Source organism: Aptenodytes patagonicus, chromosome 1, assembly GCF_965638725.1.
Source record: "Aptenodytes patagonicus chromosome 1, bAptPat1.pri.cur, whole genome shotgun sequence".
In the NCBI taxonomy this organism is placed as follows: Eukaryota; Metazoa; Chordata; class Aves; order Sphenisciformes; family Spheniscidae; genus Aptenodytes; species Aptenodytes patagonicus.
Window position 1 is genome coordinate 206,275,113 of NC_134949.1, and position 21,064 is coordinate 206,296,176.

The 21,064-nt window shown below is 39.5% G+C and overlaps 1 protein-coding gene across 6 annotated transcripts in view; it reads right to left on the bottom strand.

The window, feature by feature from the left end:
- SGCG (sarcoglycan gamma) overlaps positions 1–21,064 on the bottom strand; it is a 161,413-nt gene that overhangs the window by 62,983 nt on the left and 77,366 nt on the right. For 3 of the 6 annotated variants that reach the window (XM_076328099.1, XM_076328102.1, XM_076328103.1), the window contains one exon: positions 13,641–13,835. In XM_076328099.1, the coding sequence (XP_076184214.1) occupies positions 13,641–13,835 (195 nt within the window). Of the gene's footprint in view, positions 1–13,640; positions 13,839–21,064 lie in introns of all 6 variants that reach the window. The other 3 variants (XM_076328098.1, XM_076328100.1, XM_076328104.1) reach the window with 1 other exon arrangement.

The window sequence follows — 21,064 nt, forward strand, 5'->3', positions numbered from 1 at the left end:
GTGCATCACTTGTTTTGTGTATTATTATTTTTATATTATTATTATCATTTTATTTCAATTATTAAACTGTTTTTATCTCAAGCCATGAGTTTTTCTCACTTGTGCTCTTCCAATTCTCTCCCCCATCCCACCGGGTGGGGGGGAGTGAGCGAGCGGCTGTGTGGTGCCTAGTTGCCGACTGAGGTTAAACCACAACAGGCTCATGTATTCTAATTCGTCAAAGCCCTCAGCGAGACAGGGACTGAGCTATATAGAAGAGGAGGATGAAGTTGTATCTCTACAGACACTGAGCAGATTTTGCTATTGCTGCAAGGAGTTGATTGGTGTGGGAACTCCTGGTAGCTGCCAAACCCTTATGCACCAAAGATGTGATTTAGCATTAGTGTTCACAAAGGTGTGACCAGTTTTACTTTCAAAACTGCTAGGCAGATTCTAATTGGAGTAACAGGATGTCTTCAACTGCGGTAGAAGTTGTTTTTTATCCGTTGAAAATGCTCTCGAGGAGGTAAGTGCTTGTAGAAACAGAGCCAAGGCCTTCTACAAGAAATTCAAGCTCTGAGTGGGTTCAAACCTCATAAAAGTTCAACAAAAGGCTCTTTGATTCAGAAATCATGGTCTAAAGGATATTTGACAGCTATTCAGCAAATTGTCTACATAGGGATACTCTAAACCACCTGATATGAGTAGCCACCACTACTAGAATCCTAGGTTAGATTCATTGTTCTATGGAGCATCTGGATGGGAGGACCATCATGGATGGGTTGTCACTCTCCTAGACTCCAGACACAACAAATGTAAAATATTTTTCCTCCAAAATAATGGGAAGCAGTTCCATTCTCCACAAAGCCAGCAGAGAAGTGCAGTATGTCCACAAACTGTGGAAAAGCCTTTAAGTTTCTTTCAGAGGACCATAGAAGGACTGAGTCCTTTCTCAGGACCAAAAAGTTCCAAAAGTCATACTGGTGATATGACTGCCTTCTTCTGGCTATGAATATCTGTGCTGAGGAAAATATAGACATGACTGGATAAAGCAAGTTCGACAGCACTGGTATGGCTAGCGCTAAAGGCCTGACTTGTTAAAACAGGATGCAAGAACTTTCCCTCTTTCATCTGTTGTCATAGTGGAACCTGCTGCTCTGAATCATGACCAAGAAAGTCACATGGAAAGAGTTGCACATGGCACATTACTGTGGGACTACTAGGAGTGGAAGCAAGCAGCTGTAGCTCTAGGGCTCTTGCACTCAGTGACTTGCTCTCAGGCAGCTGAGCTTTCTGCTGTCTATGTCTTACGTAGTCAAACGAGCATCAGATGATATATTTGGGATTTACCTCCCAAGCCAATATAATGATGTAGAGGTCTGCTGCTGTAGGGACGTGGCCCTTAAAAATGAGGGTGAGGCATGAGGAACATTAATTCAGTTTATGATGAGTATTTCTAGTCACCTAAATTCAATCAATAACTGTAACTTGCATTTTCCTTCCAACATAGATATTGATACACATAGGACTCAACCACTCTTCTTACATCACCACTGTTTCTGCACCTTCTGAGCATTAGACTCAATTGCAGTCCTGACTCCTTAAAACAATGGAAATTAAACTTCTGGTCTATGTATCAGCTAATAGCTGTACAGGTAGATGTGTATTTCCCTCTTTTGGGGAGAGATCAAATACCGGAAAGACAGGCGTATCCATATGTTAGGATGGTTACAACAATAAAATCTCTTAAGTTAATCCAAACATTGCTTTAACATGCATTCAATTCAAATTAAAGTAGCTCCTGTCTCAGGAGTTAATAGCATGTTTGATTTGTAATACCTGCTCCCTGAATATTCAAATTTCCAGATATTAAAAGTCCACATATGCTGTAGTTGCTGATTGGAACTGATAATGATATTAACTTCAGAGTAGGGAGGATGCAGTATTTCCATTCAGATAAGTATCCTGTAAGTAAGAAAAGGTGTTAACATCCTACTTTTAGGCCAGCCCAGGGAAAGACCTTGGCAAGTTCAGACCAAGATATCATTTGTTGTGCCCCAAAGCTAGTTCAATTAATGGCTTTATAGATCCAGCTTTCACTGCAGTACTTCTTGCAGCAATTACTATTTAGAGAACTTGCTTTGCAAACAAGAGCGTACTGTTTTGTTGAGATAATAGGGCTGTGGGTAGAGATTGTTAAAGAGCAATCAGCAAAACAGGATTGGTAATGAATCTGATGAAACTCCCTGTTTGACTTACAATATCTATTTTGGAGCTAAGTACGTGCTTGGTATAATAACATTACTGATGCCTCATCTCATTTTCTGTTGCAAGGACTCTATTTCCTGGGCTCAGACAGAGAAGGTTATCTGACTCCTCTTCTTAGATGATAATGGACAAAGACATTGGTCAAATCAGAGCCCTTAGCAACAGCAAGCACTCCTAGTATAGAAGTTAGTCTCGCCTGTCTTAGGGCTGGATACAGACTAAAACACCCTTTGCAGATATGGCGATTCTATGATTCTAGAAAGTGGGTAAGTAATACTCCATGATCTAGAAAAGTAGATGGCCACTTTGAACTCAACAGTTTTGTAAGGAAATGGCTACAAAAGATGCAAATTCATCATACCATTGACATTTGCTTAGTTTTGATAACATTTCTTTCATAAAACAGGATTAATATTTAAGATGCATACTTTCAAGATATTTTCAGGTCCTCTTTGTCCTGATATATAGAACAACAGACGTTCTTAAGTAAAGAAAGGTATTAATTACAACAGGTATTACTCAAGAGGAAGAAATACCTTCTCAAAACAGATTCAGTTCCAGCTTTATTTCCTTGTTCGGCAAGGACCAAATTCTGTCTCTGGTTCTGTACTGCACAGACATTTCAAAGCTGGATAATACTCAGCTAATAAAAATGCCATTACATCTGGCATTACATCTCCCGTGATTTACTCAACATTAGAAAAACAGACTGCTACTCCCACCGCTACATACATTTAGTCAGGAATTGAGTTTTTATAAGTTGGCTAATTCATTTTATTATATTAACATTTGTAATTATGCAACTTAGCTAAAGAAGTGGAATTAAATCTTTTCCTTTGATTTGTAAAGGTTGTCAAAAGGATTTTCTTCGCAACAACTGTGCATGATGTTTATTTCTTGAATTCCTCTGAGGAATCAGGGATATTTGCATGGTGTATATGATTACACAGGCTATGTATTGATTCAATATTATAAATCCTATCATTTGTACTAGGGGACGTTTCATCTTATGGTCTCAGTGCTCTACACCTTGTGTAAGTACACAGTGACAAACATCTCCACCCTGACAGAATTTGCTGTCTAAATAGTCAAGATGACAAAAATGTGAGAAGAAAAAAGGACAAAGAGATGTTGCATCCCTCACAAAGCACTGCTGAGGAAGTCTACAGCTCTGTGTGAAAGGAATGAATTAAATATTTTACCTTATGTTTTGTCTTGCAGCTATCATGCAAATTTATTTTAAAATGGTATTATCATATTAAATAGCAACCACTGCAGTATATTGCAATTAAAAACAGATCATCGCCAATAACAACCCAACCTCATTTTGAATTACCTAGCCTTCCCCTCATCTTAGTATTACTGATAAAATAAAGTTTAAGAGCAGAGTTTTGGTTACCTTTGCTAAATGCCATCACGACCGTTTTTTTACTCATGGTACAAAAATTTATAGTGACCACAGAGATTTTACACATAAAAGTATAATCACCTACCATGATGCTTCTCTAATGACATTATTAATAAGTGCATTTTTGTAACTCTTATTGAGCAAAATGGAAAACAAATCTTTTCAATTTTCCCTATAGTGCATCACAGCAAGCTCGAATCTAGCACTGACAATAATATAATCTTTAAAATAATGGCATAAATATATGCTATGCATCAATAAACTGGTAGCTTAACATGTATTTGTATAAATTAATTACACAATATACCTAAAATATAACAGCAATGACAAATGAAATATAAAGTTGGAATGAGTGAGAGCTTTTTGCAGTTCCTGTTGGATTACATTTAGAATTTTTGACAATTTCCAATCCATGCCCTACTCTATAGCTAGGACCTGATCATACATTTTCAAATTTTTTATTTGGTTAACGATGAAACAAGAAAATTTGAAAAACAAAGCAAAACTGTTTTGAGCTCATGGAATAAGTTTTTCAACATAAAAAGTGAGGAGAAAGTTTTAGACAATTCATGTATTTCCCAGTACAGGTATTGAGGAGTTTTCAATTCAATTACATTTTCATTCTATATTATTTAATTATTATTACACCTCATTCAATTACATTTTCCCTACAACTTTAGGTATACAGAAATGTATATTTGGAAAAGTTTAGTAAGCAGTCAGTACAGCTATATATTAGTCAATTTTATTATGGAGAAACATGAATTCTCATAATCGTTTTGTCTGAGCAGACATGAAGGCACAGACAAGGCTTTTAACTAGAAGACATTTTAAAAGCCAAAAAAGAAATTCTTTAAAATATATGAGACCATTGTAAGATGTACACAGAATATATTTGGAGATGTCACCTGGACGCTCACTAAAAAGGAGGTAGGACAATAGAGCAAAAAATGAATGGACAAAACAGGTGATGGAGGTTTTGGGTCATTAAGGAAGTAAAGGTGTGAAGATCCAATACAGAACTGTGGAAGTCCTTTGAGGAACCAAGAATATAAGGACTTTACATTTACTTCTGTGGACAGGGCAGGTAGGTTTCTTAAATTGAAGGACTAACAATGGGAAAACGTATGCTAGATAAAAAGGAATGGAAGAAATCGTAGGAATGGTCATGTGCTTCTAGAATTTACAGGCTCGGGGATTTGTAAAAACAGTAGTAAGGCTACTAGTAAGATCTTTATTACATATCTGAAAGTCTTCAAAGACCTGCAAAGAATCACAGAAGCCATTGGATTTCTTGTTAGTTCTCACCAAGGGAAACAAAATTGGTGTACAGCTTAGCCATAGGCTATTATATGATTCTTCTGAAGAATGATACGTCCAATTCTGACTCTGTCTTCTACATAAACCTGTATGGAAACAGTTATTGTGTGGGTAAGAGAGAGCATCAATAAAACAGCAGAACTCCAAAGGTATAATTCAATATTAATACTCCTGAAATTGTCTGGCAACCAGATCTCTACATTTTAGGAGAATGGACTTTTAAGTTTGGATTAATCTTATAAAAACTTGTATCTGTTTAATGGGAAACTGCTTGTTACATAATATTTATTGTCCTTTCTTATTGTCGTGCTCACAGGTCCCAGTCTGGATGGAGGCCCTGTTGTGCTAGACATTGCAGAAACACACAGAAGGTATTTATTAGCTGCAACGATCATAGAATCATAGAATCATTAAGGTTGGAAAAGACCTCTAAGATCATCGAGTCCAACCGTCAACCCAACACCACCATGCCCACTAAACCATGTCCCTAAGTGCCGCATCTACTCGTCTTTTAAATACCTCCAGGGATGGGGACTCAACCACTTCCCTGCGCAGCCTGTTCCAATGCTTGACAACCCTTTTGGTGAAGAAATTTTTCCTGCTATCCAATCTAAACCTCCCCTGGCGCAGCTTGAAGCCGTTTCCTCTCGTCCTATCGCTAGTTCCTTGGGAGAAGAGACCGACACCCACCTCGCTACAACCTCCTTTCAGGTAGTTGTAGAGAGCGATGAGGTCTCCCCTCAGCCTCCTTTTCTCCAGGCTAAACAACCCCAGTTCCCTCAGCCGCTCCTCATAAGACTTGTGCTCCAGACCCCTCACCAGCCTCGTTGCCCTTCTCTGGACACGCTCCAGCACCTCAATGTCCTTCTTGTAGTGAGGGGCCCAAAACTAAACACAGTAGTCGAGGTGTGGCCTCACCAGGGCCGAGTACAGGGGCACAATCACTTCCCTACTCCTGCTGGCCACACTAGTTCTGATACAGGCCAGGATGCCATTGGCCTTCTTGGCCACCTGGGCACACTGCCAGCTCATGTTCAGCCGGCTGTCAACCAGCACCCCCAGGTCCTTTTCTGACAGGCAGCTTTCCAGCCACTCTTCCCCAAGCCTGTAGCGCTGCATGGGGTTGTTGTGGCCCAAGTGCAGGACCCGGCACTTGGCCTTGTTGAACCTCATACAATTGGCCTCGGCCCATTGATCCAGCCTGTCCAGGTCCCTCTGCAGAGCCTTCCTACCCTCGAGCAGATCAACACTCCCGCCCAACTTGGTGTCCTCTGCAAACTGACTGAGGGTGCACTCAATCCCCTCGTCCAGATCATTGATAAAGATGTTGAACAAGACCGGCCCCAGAACTGAGCCCTGGGGAACACCGCTCGTGACCGGCCGCCAACTGGATTTAACTCCATTCACCACAACTCTCTGGGCCCGGCCGTCCAGCCAGTTTTTGACCCAGTGCAGAGTCCACCTGTCTAAGCCATGAGCCGCCAGCTTCTCGAGGAGAATGCTGTGGGAGACGGTGTCAAAGGCCTTACTGAAGTCCAGGTAGACCACATCCACAGCCTTTCCCTCATCCACTAGGTGGGTTACCTGGTCATAGGTCATCTTACCTGGTCATCTTACTCACTGCGCTTAAAATTTTTGTCAGAGAAAAACCTGTGCTACATGCCAAACTCCACACTGGAGAAAGGCATCTAGTTATCCCGGGGAACTCTTGTTTCATGACTGTCTGTCCTTATCAACATGAAATACAGCACAATTGCCTTGACCTTTCTTATTCCAGGAGACCATGATAGGTGTGACATCCACTAAAGCCCATGGAAACATGGATTTCTCCATCAGACGCTAAAAAAAGTTAGGAATAAACTTTGGTGCACGACTGTTCCTGGCATTACGATAATGTAGCATAATCTAAATGATATCATAGCTGCATTAATGTGGTGTTTCTGAACAAGATTTGCTAGTGCATCAGAAATGGTAATCATCTGATCAGGTGCATTTTTCACACCTGAGATATAGAGTATTAGCATGACAATCTATGAAATTCAATAGTGACCTAAAAATTTTGGTCCAAGTCTTCACTGATTACAGTGTTGACACCATGGATCAGTATTATGGGTGAAGTTCTGAAGACATGAGTACTAATTCTCTATGTGATAGCAGGGTAGGACAGCTAAAGATTGTTATATTCAGGAGAAAATGTGAAAGCAGTCTCAGGAACTTAGTTTTCTCTAAGGAACATAAAGATAATGGAAAAGTAAAAATGCAAAAAGAAAAAAACCCTCAGAAGTCACCGAGGCAGCAATGCAAACAGAAGATTACAGTTGTGAAATCATATCAGTTATGTAACAAACTGAGAAGCCAAATACCTCTTGTTAATGCATCCTACTGAGCAGCTAATCTGTATAAAGCTTTCAGATGCTCAGTGTTGTATAAAACATTGTTATACAGATTAGCTCAACACTGTCCAACTTTTCCAAATTGTTTGCCAGTCATACAGCCTTCTAGAGTCATGTCAATATGGAATTTATATGTTGGACAATTAGTATGGGAGATACTGAAACAATTTAAGAATCAAATTCCAAAATATAGATCCTCAAAAGTCCTGCTCACTTGTCCATGAGATCTAGGCATACTAATATTCTTGCAGTTAAATTATCTGATCACCATTGGACATGAACACAACCAAAATCTCCTAAGTGACCATCTTATTAATAAAGTCTACAAGGATGAAGAGGGGCCATGTGAAGAGGTACTGATGTCCTTTTACTTAAGAACAAGTGGTCGCAGGACTCCGTGGGGTTGTTGCACTCCCAGATTGAAATTCCTCCTTTCCCTGGGAAAATCTGATCTCATATCTTCTCCCAGAGATCCATGCTCTAACCAACAGATTATAGTACATTTGATGTTGGGAATCTTATACTCTCTCTTTTTCTAATTTGTTCTACTTCATATGAAATCATTAAATATTAATTGGAGCAGAAGCTACAACAGAAGCTTCTGTCTCCAAGGTGAGTGCCATAATCACCTGACAGCTAAAGCATGTGTTACCTCCAGCCCAATAAAGAATCAGTTTTTCCATATAAATCAAAACAGTTTCAATTAGAAAGACTGAGAAATGCCCAGTTCTATAGTCTATACCACAATAAGGATTTGGAAAAGAACAATGAGAGTAAGGAGTATTCTTGCATTCAATATATTCAGTATTTTTCTAGTTAAATATTTTAGGATCTGATAGTGTCTAGAAGGATGAATTTTCATCTCATATGATAGCATCTAGTCTAGTATAACTGATGGCCTTGAAATTAAAATGTTATAAGCTAAGAGTCAGTGGACCATTTTAAAATTATGCAGTCATTTTAATCAATTAAGACAACAAGGTAAAAGAGGAATATATTTTTTCCTGTGAAGCATTTATCTTCTCTTTGTCAGAAGCATAAGAAAGATTAATAATGAGTTTTTCAGAGGAAATCACTAGTGTAATATTGTTTATAGAAAAAAACATATTCTGTCTTGGCAACATCAGATGGCCAAGACATCACAAGACAAAACTTCTTAAAAACAAAAATGATACTAAAGTTTGTCAATATCACTCTTCTGTTGGGAGGCTCAAAACTGGAGGTTGTATTATATGCGTGCTCTGATGAGTGCTGTGTAAAGGGAGAGAATCACTTCCAGTGGTCTCTGCCTCTGACCCTGTTCACACAGCTCAGGAAGCTCTTGGCCTTCATTGCTGCCAGGGCCACTGTTGGCTCACGGTCAGCTTGCTGCCCACCAACCCCCATGGCCTTCTCCACAGAGCTGCCCCCAGCCAGGCAGAATCAGCCTGTGCTGGTGCCAGGGACTTTCCTGAATTTCATAAGGTTGGACCATTCATCCAGCCTGTCTAGGCTCCTCTGAATGTCAGCCTGAGCCTTGAAAGTATTGAATGGTTCCCCCAAATAGGTATCATCTGCAAACTTAGTGAGCAAGCATTCTGTCACCTCTTATAAGTCATTGATAAAGTTGTTAAAAAGGATCAGTCCCAGGATAGACCCCTGCAACACTTATTACTGGCCTCCATGTAGAGTACAACATGTTAGTAACTACCTTCGGAGCCTGACCATCCAGCCAGGTTTTTTTTTACTTATCTGGTTGTCCACCCTTCATGGCTGTAATGTCCTAACTAGGGTACAAGAATATTGTGGGAGAGTGTCAAAAGCCTTGCTAAAGTCAAGGTAAATGACATCTTGTGCCCTCCCATTGTCTATAACTCCAAACTTTTTATCATAGAAGGTAATCACGTTGTTCAGGCATCATTCACCCTTGGTAAATCCATGCTGACTGTGCCCCATTAACTTATTCTTCTTCATGGGCCTTGAAATGTCTTCCAAGAGGACTTGCTCCATCATTTTCATCATTTTCCCAGGGACTGAAGCGAGGCTGAGCAGCCCATAATTCACCAGACTGTCCCTTTGGCCTCTTTTTTTGAAGGCAATGCAATGCTTGCAATGCTTGCATTCCCCCAGTCACTGAGGATCTCCCCAGTCTCCATAACCTTTCAAACATGGCAGAGGGTGACTTTGCAAGAGAATCAGACAGTTCTCTCCGCACCTATGGATATAGCCCATCTTGTTGCCCTTTGTCCCTTGTAAGTCTTAACTAAAGCTGAGCTTTGGCTTTCCTGATACAGGAAGCCTGACACATTTCCTGGCCTAGACAATGTTTCTAAATTTCTTCTTTGTAGCCTGTCCTTGCTTCCAACTCTTCTTATACTGCTTTTTGCATTGGAGCTCCATCACAAGCAACCTGTCTAGCTGAGCCAGGCTATTTATCTTCCTGAGTATCAGGACAGGTCATTCCTGCATTTGGAGGATACTGTACTTAAACACCAGCAAGCTTTCCTGAGTAACTTTACTGTTCAGATCTGGCTCCCATGGGATCCCATGAGTAGCAGAACCAGCTGTGTGCCACCCTTAGTTTTCCTATCCAGAAGTTATGCCTGACACCCTCTAAAAACCTTCACTGCTTCCATCCTGCCATGTTTGTCCTTTCAGCAGATGTCAGGGACATTGAAGTTCCCCTCTTTCAGACCTGTTGTACCCTTCAGAATTGTTCACAGGACTTCTGATATCCTTGCCCTGTTGCAGCCCTAAATCCCTTAAGATTCTTACTTTCTAAACTCTTAGGACTAGCAGTCCCCTTTAGTTCTCAGAAAGCATCAATATGTTAAAAACAAAATCTGGAATTTCCATTTCATGCAAAATTTTGATATGTTATGTCCAGGTGAAAAAACCCAACCTCCAGTTTTTTCAAACTTTCTAATTTTTGTACAAAACTAATTCTAGTTTTTAAATTACTCTATTTCACTTTATTCACCAAGCTCAAGGCATAATTATTTGATTCTGTCTTCTCTAAAACAGCTGAATATTATGAATCCACAGCTTGCTTCTCTCACCCCCCAAAAAAACTTGGGACCCTGTCCCCCCGAACTACCGGAGAGAAAGAGAAAAAAAGAATGAGACATATCTGATACCTGTGAATCAATCTGCACAACTTTGAGATGCTCATATGTTATGTAATTGGGGCAGTATGAGAAAAAGAATATATTCTTTGTTCAGGTTGTTCCCTTTTGGTCTAGATTTTATGAAATGAAATGAGTATCTGTTCAATTTAGTCATGTTCATTTAATGCTGAAGGCCTCTCAAACAATGGAGTTTAGAAAAGTCTCCGCCTTTCATCATCCTTCCAAACTTCTACAAGATTAAAATCTATTAATCTTGCAGCATATCTATGTCTGGTTCACGTTCTCCTTTATCAGCTTAGCTTGTTTGCTAGTATTTATCACACTGTCTGGTTTTTTGGGTTGAGACAGGAGATGTGTGCATGGATTAATTTTATGCCAGAGCTTGTTGAAGCTCTGTTCATAATTTCATTATTATTTTAATCTGGATCTATGAATAGACATAGCACATGATTTTTGTATACTGCAAGTTATTATTTAATGAAAGATTTAAGGACACTTTACAGAAAAAGAAAACAATTTTTATCCTGTAAAAGAAACTTTGATGTCTAAATAACAATTTTGTCAACTTTGAGTGGGCTCATGAAAAGGCTGTGCTATAGAACTGTGCCAATCAATCACTAAAGCACCAACACCCCTATGCACTATACTGCAAAACTGTTTTCCTAATAAAACTACATACTACAATCAGGTTATGTTTAAAGTTTTCTTTGAGCATAAACTCTCTTCAGAACTGTACTATAAAAATACCTTTTTAAATGTTTATCATGTTTTTTCTAAATATGTTTACCAACCTTAGTAAGAATACAACTTGTTTCTTCTATTATTTTACAGAGAAACAGTTGTTAATATTTTATTAGCTATTAATATTCTAATATTGTTAACAAGGATAACATTTTAATGTATTTTTTAAAAACTAGGACCGAATACTTTTAAAGTACTAGCTAAAAAGACAATATCTATTATTAATATTAAACATAATAAGTAGTGTAATCTCTACATAATATACCTAGAACACATAATTAATAAATATAAAAAGTGTTATCACAGCTGACAGACTAATATTTGCCAAATAACTGATGACTGCATAGGATAAAATTTCAGAACTACTTTTAAACTCTTCCCAATAATGGGAATGTTTAGTTGGATAAGTAGGATATATATGAATCAACTGATTTCCTAAATAGCAAATACTTGTCAAGCTTGGAACTCAAGAACCATAAAAATCTTTTTGTCACCTCCCTTTTTCAAACAATAACCAAAAACCTGGAGGCATAAATGCATAATTCCATTAGGAAAAGGTTTGATGATAGTGTTTGTAATTTCTATGACTGTTACACACATTCTTTACAAATGGTATTTCCTTAGACACAGGAAAGGACTGTGATGCTTCTATTATACTTCCAGACTTTGAACATGCAGTTAACGTCTATACTCTTTCTTAGACTTTTCTTAGAGGCTAGCAGCGCTTCTCTGGATGATATTTCTGGTATCTTCAGAGTTACTTCTTGTCTTGACAGATACACTCTACTAAAACAATACCCAGCAAAAAACGTTCTCCATTCGTAATGACCTCACACATACTTTTGCTAAGGATTGTGACGTACACATGTACTTTGCACAAATGTTCTTAGAGCTGATATTTAGCTGAAATATAGGTATTTCCCTAAAATTATCCCAAATGAATGAAGGCATTACAGTTAAGTAACTATTTAACCAGGTATGTCAGGAATACAGATTTTTTAACAGAGAATTAGGAAAACCCTTATAACCCTGACATTCATAGTCCACCCTGTGAAAGAATGTAAGCCTGCACTACTTGAGCTGTTATTCCACTGCTCTTGCTGCCAAGGCAGAAGGATGCTGTCCCTCAGCAGATCAAGGCATTTGGTGCCTTCCTCACAGATAACTGGTAGGAGATAGGAGTTCCTAGAAGTGGAGTTTCTGATGCTATTTTTTTAGTCCTGACTGCTATTAGAGAAGAAATACCCAGTTTCATACAAAGAAACCAAAACAACAGAAAATATCTTTTAAAACTCCTTAAAAATATAAACCTGAGCCACACGGAAAACAATTTTAAGTTATGTTCTCTGTGATTCATGATGTGCAGTCACCAAGTGCACATCTTCCATGTGAACTGCATAACAGAAAAATTATATGTGATCTAAGATGTTCTGCATTGTAATCTCTATGACAGTAACAGTGCTGAAAAGAATTTATGTGGGGGAAGAAATTTGACAGGAATTCAAGCACTAGTAACTATATTAGTAAGTAGGACTTAAAATTAACGTACTTCCTTTATAGTAAGAGAAAGTATAGAAATGCTTCTGTGAAGATAAAATGGCCCTCATTTAGTGACAGAGGCGTAATAACGATAGGTAATGGGAACTTTCTTCAGTAGCAGGGGCAGAGCTGTAGGAATTGACTATTATTGTTTTTCTTGTAACAAGTCTATTCAAATCACCTGTGTATCATGACTGTATGTTATGAAAAAATTAGCTTAGCTTCAATATTCACTGATGCATTTTATTGCATTCTGACTAAAGCTACATCTTGCAGACTTCTCAAAGTTACCCTTTCATCTACTACATGCAAAATTACATTATAAATATTAAAATATATATGACAGTGGAAAGTTATTAAATTTATTCCTGAATAATATAGCTGCTTAGCCTCAAGCATGAAGTAGTAATAATTACCTCTGAGCTGTAATTAATTGGGCAAATAAATTGTTAAATTTTAGATGCTGATAAATATAAGAAAGCTAAGAAAAACCAGCAACTGTCAGCAATATTTTAACACTAAGGAATTCTGTATGAGATAAAATTACAGCGAACACATTTATAAAATATAAACTAAACAGAGACTATGAGACAACAGTAAAATACATTCTCTTAGAATTGTCAGAATTCACCTCAATATAGGGTATCAACAGCCTCAGTATTTTGAAGATTATTACCAATGCAGAAATTACAGATCAGGAAGTATGTTCAAAGATAGATATTTCTTATATATTCTCAACCAAAGTATAAATTACAGTTGAGAAGAAAGAAAAAAGAACCATCTATTACATATAGAGAAGCTGATGTACATACAAAATAAGTGAAGTGGTGAGGCAGGGAAGAGAAGAGAATATGAAAAGAATGGAAAATTAAAGAGGACACTTACTGGGGAAAACCACATCACTTTAAGAATCCAAATTGTCAAAGAAAAATTCACAACTAGGATGATAAGCAGGAGGAGAACAAACAGGTAGAGGCAACGCTTTCTCCAGCCATAAATTCCAATTTTGTAGACATATTCATTCTTCGGCCTCTCTAGGCTAGTGCCTGGTGTTGTTGTAGTGTATTGTTCACGTACCATCTGCTATGTAAAGAGAAAAAAGGGACTGCTTAGTTGTTTGAGTTAAATTAAAAATATTTACATAAAACCCCAAGGAAAATATGAAGATATAATTGTGATAGCAAGTTACTAGAAACTAGAAACTCTTATGAAGTTTTACCTGGAAAGCATTTTCATCATGTCCCATTCAAATTACACTTACATCTTACTTTTTGGTACACACGATGTGGTATTTTAGTATATAAATTGCATCAATTGTCATTTTCAGGAGGCTTAAATTTATTTTATCCTATACAGAATGGTGACACTTTCCTCCCATTTTTCATAATATTCTAATTCTCCCATCACAAAATAGTTCATAGGATCATATCATAATCTGTGGCGCTCAGAAAAGTATTACTTTACTGTAAAAATAGTTACAAGTGGTAACGGTACCTTGTAAGCACAGGTTTAAAAACACTTCTACATATTCTTTTCTCAATTCAGTAATAAAATGCATTCTTTGTGCTGCAAAACTTAACTGTGTATCACTGGAATGCCAAAATATGTTAAGCTTCAGAATCTGTATATAAAGAAATGAAATGGTTCTTAATAATGTAAAGGAAATAATAATTTCTCAATTTATCAGATATTCATATTTAAAGATATATTAGCAATAAAAACATTACTTACTGGGTTTAAACAACTTCCTTTACTTTATATTATAGTTCTTAAAGAAGCATTCTTTCCATTTAAAGAAATCTTACCAGATTGCACTTCCTTAAAACATGAGGATATTCACTAACTTCCACCTTTACAGCACAGAGATCACCAACAATTCAAACCATTCATTAGAGCTTACAATTTCAGCCAAGAGAATAAAACCTCAGCAGCTGAAGCTGCTTATCTAGAACAACAGTGGGCAACATCTGTCCCATTTCCACTGATATAAAATGAAAAAAAACCCACCCAACCATGGATGTCAAAAAGAAAATAGGTATTGTAAGTTCAAGCACTTCCCATGAGCCAGGTATATCCACAGGCATCTTACATCCAAAAGCTGGTCAACTTTCCTACAATATAATGTCCCTAAATGAGAGTGCCTTCAGACAGGTTTCACACAAGGTCTCGTCTCAATTCAGAATTTACTCCTGGGAATGAGATCACCGTGCTCTGCTCACACAACTTTCAAAACGTGATTAAATTACATCCTTGCCCAGCTGCTGAATTACTCTAAGTTGTTAAAGAAGCTCTTTTCAAGTCTCCTGCAGAGCCATCCTGTGTCTGTAACAAGCTTGTGGCTCTCAGTTCTAACCCTCATCTTTAGAAAGATGTCATCTTTTGTTCCTGTAGCTTCCTATCGAACTACAAGACAGAGAACGCAGTATAAGTTTACAATTGAACAGAAGTTCATGCATTATCTCTTTGCATATATGCGGTATTCACTTTATTTCTGTACTTCCATTCAAAAATCTTTTAATTTGTTGTTTATTTATATTAAAAAATGAGACTTGATCATCAGCAGTTCACAATGTAACTGTGCTACTGCCATTATGGGACAATATTCTAATTAATTTTTTGTTGCTATCAGTCTCAGTTGCTCATGATACTGTGTATGTAAATCTTTTCATCTGCTGAAAATACTGAAAATAATATAATGATTTATTAGTGGAGAATCATAGATTCTGAAATAACTTGGCTTAACATTACTGCAAAATATTGTAGATTTACAAGATGTTCCTTCATATTCACCACATGAACTAAGTTTGTTTAAAACTATCAGATTATACTTTTCAGTTCCATGTATTATTCAAGCACCTAGTACTGATTATAGGATACTGTTTATATATGAGTCGCTACTATTTTTTTGCTGTTTTCCCGCTAATCGTTGTATAACAAACCATATCACTCACATAGAAGTTGCCCTTTGTCTTAAACCTACTTTACCATGCTCTGCCAAGTAAGACAAATTGGGACATTTATACATACAATGGGTTTCATAAAATGCTTAGAAAAACCTTTACCCTTACTTCCACACAGGTTTCTCCTGAACACTGTAACTTACAGGATAGGATGCAGTAACTGTTATCTGGTGACACCAACAGATATACTTTGAGAAATAACCCGTGCAGTCCTTGCCCAGGTATAGTACAACTATCTAATACCCTAACACAGGGTATCCTCTGAGTTTCTTACTGTTTCCTTTATTACACATACTTGTTAAGTGTCAGTATAACAAGAAACAAGATAGATGACAGCTACAGAAATTTCTGTAGTGCCCCCTTCACAAGACAGACTGCTTTTTCTTTTTTTTAGGAGATAAATAAAATCCACTTCTAAGAACACTTGAAAGATTATTTCAATAGGGCTGTGGGAAAATGGACCATTCTTCAGAAACTGCACAGTCTCATGAAGTTAGCTGAGCCTTCGACAACAAATCTCTAGCTGTGGCATCTAAGCTTTGCCTGTTCCTTGTGTTGCTGTTCGCTACATTTTCAAGGTAAATTTTGCAGTAGAAACACCATTTGATAAAGAGTAAATTAATTCTCAGATCTTCACATTTTTATGTCAGCCTCATCACAGTGGTCTCTGAGGTTGGGATTCATCTCACAATGTTAGATACCAACAATTTAGCTTTCAATATCTGAGCCAGTCAACCTGGATTCCCTTTATGGTCAATGGAGATAAACCTACCCCTGATGGGAATTATTTATCTGATTTATTTTAGATGTCTATTTTAGAAATCCAATGAACTGCACCTTAGGTGTGTTTAACTTCTCTCCATAAAAAGAGAAATAAAGAGAGCCTAGGATGACTTTTTCATATGTACATACCTAGATGTTTTAGACATAAGTATTTGGTCAAATTAATTCCAACCGGAATGATTTCCAGAAGCATGTAATTTAACAAGAAGTTAGGATTCTTTTGATTCCTGGTCTCTTCTGTTCCATTTCTACCCTGTTGTAAAATGTTTATTGTGTGAGCTGAGGGTTTTATACAAAATGCTGTTTAATGAGGCGAGGTCAAAATCCATTATGCATTTCACCAAAAAGCCTATGAGTTTTGTGATTGTTTTCAATTTCAATTTCAGCCCTTCAGAAATTCCACAGGGGACATCTCCCAGCACACCATTATTCCCTGCACAAATTATTTTTTCCTGATAGAAAACAGTTCTGTTGTTCCTGAGCATTATTAATACTGCCAAAAATTGCTTTGGTCCTAGCAAATGGGTAATGCTGGCCTAGACAACTGACTGCTTTGAAAAGGATTAAATTTTTCTACTTAATATAATATTTCATGATTTTTAAGAGAATTAGTGGCCCAGTACCAAGTAATTACAGGGAAAATCCTTTAATAATTGATACTGTTGGACTGTTTCTTCTGGAAGAAACAACTTACACATTCATGAGCTGAAATCACATAGGAGAATAATCTCAGACCTGTCTGGAGAAGTCAGAGAGAAAGTCTTTTATAGATTTGGTCTGTTTTAGGAAGCTGGGCTGAAAAAATTATTGGTCGCGAGACTAATTTTTGTATTTCTGCTTCTGTATTTGTACTCAGCATTGCCATCATCTCCGTACCTCGGGAGCCACTTTTCAGAAACTATTAATAATTGCACCTTTTACCTTTTCTCCTCAGGGAACCAATCTATGGGGGAGACGGGTGGAACACTTTCCCCCACTCCTTCACCTTCCCTTTCTCCTTCAGACGAGTTACAACAGCTCTTGAGAATTTTGAATATCCTCAGAATGTTCAAACCAGCATGGTCCTATTGCTATGTCCCCTGAATGTGGTTCAGGTCTTTTTTAAGGTTAAACAATTATTTAAGAATACCATCCAGAGATCAACCCCTATGACAGGCACTGTGGCTACTCAAACCCCGGTGACAGGCACTGCAGCTACTCAAACCTGCACGACAGGCACTGTGGCTACTCAAACCCCGGCGACAGGCACTGTGGCTGAACCAGAGAACCAACATAAGAAGAAATATACAAGAAAATCAACTCATTTAGTAAGGGATGAAGATGAATCAGGGCCATCACGAGAACAGGAGCAGGAAGAGGCAGAACCCATAAATGAGATGGTAACCACCCAATCCCTATCCCTGAGTGAGCTGCGAGATATGCGAAAAGATTTCAGCTGTCATCCAGGCAAGCATGTTGTCACCTGGCTGCTCCAATGCTGGGATAACAGGGCCAGTAGCCTGGAATTAGAGGGTAGGGAAGCCAAGCAGCTGGAATCCCTTTCCAGGGAAGGGGGCATTGACAAAGTGATTGGAAAAGGGGCACAAGCCCTCAGCCTCTGGAGGCAAGTCCTGTCAGGTGTGAAGGAAAGGTATCCCTTCAAGGAAGATGTTATATGTCACCCAGGCAAGTGGACCACCATGGAGAGAGGTATCCAGTACCTGAGGGAATTAGCCATGCTGGAGGTGATTTATGATGACCTGAACAATAAGCAGTTATCCAAAGATCCAGATGAAGTCAAGTGCACACGACTCGTGGCGGAAGTTTTTATGGAGCACACCATCATCATATGCCAACTCATTGGCAGTAATGACCTGGAAAGACAGAGAGGAACAAATGGTGGATGAATTGACTGGCCAACTCCAGGAATACGAAGAAAGTCTCTCTTCCTCCCTACGGGCCTGCATTTTGGCTGTGGAGAAACTGCTGGACATGTTAGCCGAGAAACTGTCCTGGGAGTTCCAACAAGTCAAATAGGGTATGTCCTATTCCCCACCTGTATGGACCAATATCTTAGCCATTAGGAGTAAGCATCCCTCTGCTCAAGAGAGAGGATATAGTGGATACACATCACGGGCCACCCTATGGTTTTACCTATGTGACCGTGGAGATGCCATGAGGAAGTGGGACAGAAAATCCACCTTGACCCTAGAGGCACGGGTACGTGAGTTGCAAGGAAAAACAATCACAAAAGGGGGTTCTTCCAGGAAAATTGCTGCTCCAGTTTCCAGTGAGCAGTTCCCCAGACAGAGTAGAAGGGTGGATTTTACTTCCAATCTTAATAAAGGGACCTTTGATTCACATTTACAAGAAGTGAGTAACGGACACTATGACCAGGACTAGAGGGGCCCTGCCTCCAGCCACGTGGAGGAGAGGGACAACCGGGTTTACTGGACTGTGTGGATTCAATGGCCTGGCACATCAGACCCACAGGATGTAGACAGACTCTAGTAGACACCAGTGCACAGTGTACCTTAATGTCATCAAGCTATAAAGGGGCAGAACCCATCTTTATTTCTGGAGTGACGGGGGGATCCCAAAAGCTAACTGTATTGGAAGTCGAAGTAAGTCTAACTGGGAATGAGTGGCAGAAGCACCCCATTGTGACTGGCCCAGAGGCTCCGTGCATCCTTGGCACAGACTACCTCAGGAGAGGGTATTTCAAGGACCCAAAAGGGTACCGGTGGACATTTGGTATAGCTGCCTTGGAGACGGAAGAAATTAAACAGCTGTCTACTTTTCCCGGTCTTTTGGAGGACCCTTCTGTTGTGCGGTTGCTGAAGGTCAAAGAACAACAGGTGCCAATCACCACCACAGCGGTGCACTGGCGGCAATATCACACCAACCAAGACTCCCTGATTCCTATGCATAAGATGATTCGTCGACTGGAGAGCCAAGGAGTGATCAGCAAGACTCACTCACCCTTAAACAGTCCCATATGGCCAGTGCAAAAGTCTAACGGAGAGTGGAGACTAACAGTAGACTATTGTGGTCTGAATGACGTCACGTCGTCACTGAGTGCTGCCGTGCCAGACATGCTAGAACTTCAGTACGGACTGGAGTCAAAGGCAGCCAAGTGGTATGCCACAGTTGATATTGCTAATGCGTTTTTCTCAATCCCTTTGGCAGCAGAGTGCAGGCCACAGTTTGCTTTCACTTGGAGGGGCGTCCAGTACACCTGGAACCAACTGCCCCAGGGGTGGAAACACAGCCCCACCATTTGCCATTGGACTGATCCAGACTGCACTGGAAGAGGGTGAAGCTCCAGAACACCTGCAATACATTGATGACATCATCGTATGGGCAACACAGCAGAAGTTTTTGAAAAAGGGAAGAAAATAGTCCAAATCCTTCTGAAGGACGGTTTTGCCATAAAACAAAGTAAAGTCAAGGGACCTGCACAGGAGATCCAGTTTTTAGGAATAAAATGGCAAGATGGACGTCGACAGATCCCAATGGATGTGATCAACAAAATAACAGCCATGTCTCCACCAACTAGCAAAAAGGAAACACAGGCTTTATTAGGTGTTGAGGGTTTTTGGAGAATGCATATTCCAAATTACAGTCTGATTGTAAGCCCTATCTATCAAGTGACCCAGAAGAAGAACGACTTCAAATGGGGTCCTGAGCAATGACAAGCCTTTGAACAAATCAAACAGGAGATAGTTCATGCAGTAGCCCTTGGGCCAGTCCAGGCAGGACAAGATGTAAAAAATGTGCCCTGCACTGCAGCCGGGGAGAATGGAGCTACCTGGAGCCTCTGGCAGAAAGCACCAGGGGAGACGCGAGCTCGACCCCTAGGGTTTTGGAGTCGGGGATACAGAGGATCCAAGGCCCACTATACTCCAACTGAAGAAGAGATATTGGCAGCATATGAAGGGGTTTGAGCTGCTTCTGAAGTGGCTGGTAGTGAAGCACAGCTCCTTTTGGCACCCCAAGTGCCGGTGCTGGGCTGGATGTTCAAAGGGAGGGTCCCTTCTACACATCATGCAACTGATGCTATGCGGAGTAAGTGGGTCACGCTGATCACACAACGGGTTCCAACAGGAAACATATTGGCTGGAATGGCTGGAAACATATCCTGTGCCCCATGCCACTACCTGGAACACTATCCTGGGCCTTGAAAAGCAAGTCTTATGGCAGCATGGCACCCCAGAAAGAATTGAGTCAGACAACGGGACTCATTTCCGAAACAACCTCATAGATAACTGGGTCAAAGAGCACGGCATCGAGTAGGTGTATCACATCCCCTGTCATGCACCAGCCTCCGGGAAAATCGAACGATACAATGGACTGTTAAAGACTACACTGAGAGCAATGGGTGGTGGGACGTTCAAACATTGAGATACACATTTAGCAAAAGCCACCTGGTTAGTCAACACTAGGGGATCTGCCAATCAAGCTGGCCCTGCCCAGTCAAAACTTTTACGTATTATAGAAGGGGATAAAGTCCCTGTAGTGCACATAAAAAATATGCTGGGGAAGACAGTCTGGGTTATTCCTGCCTCGGGCAAAGGCAAACCCATC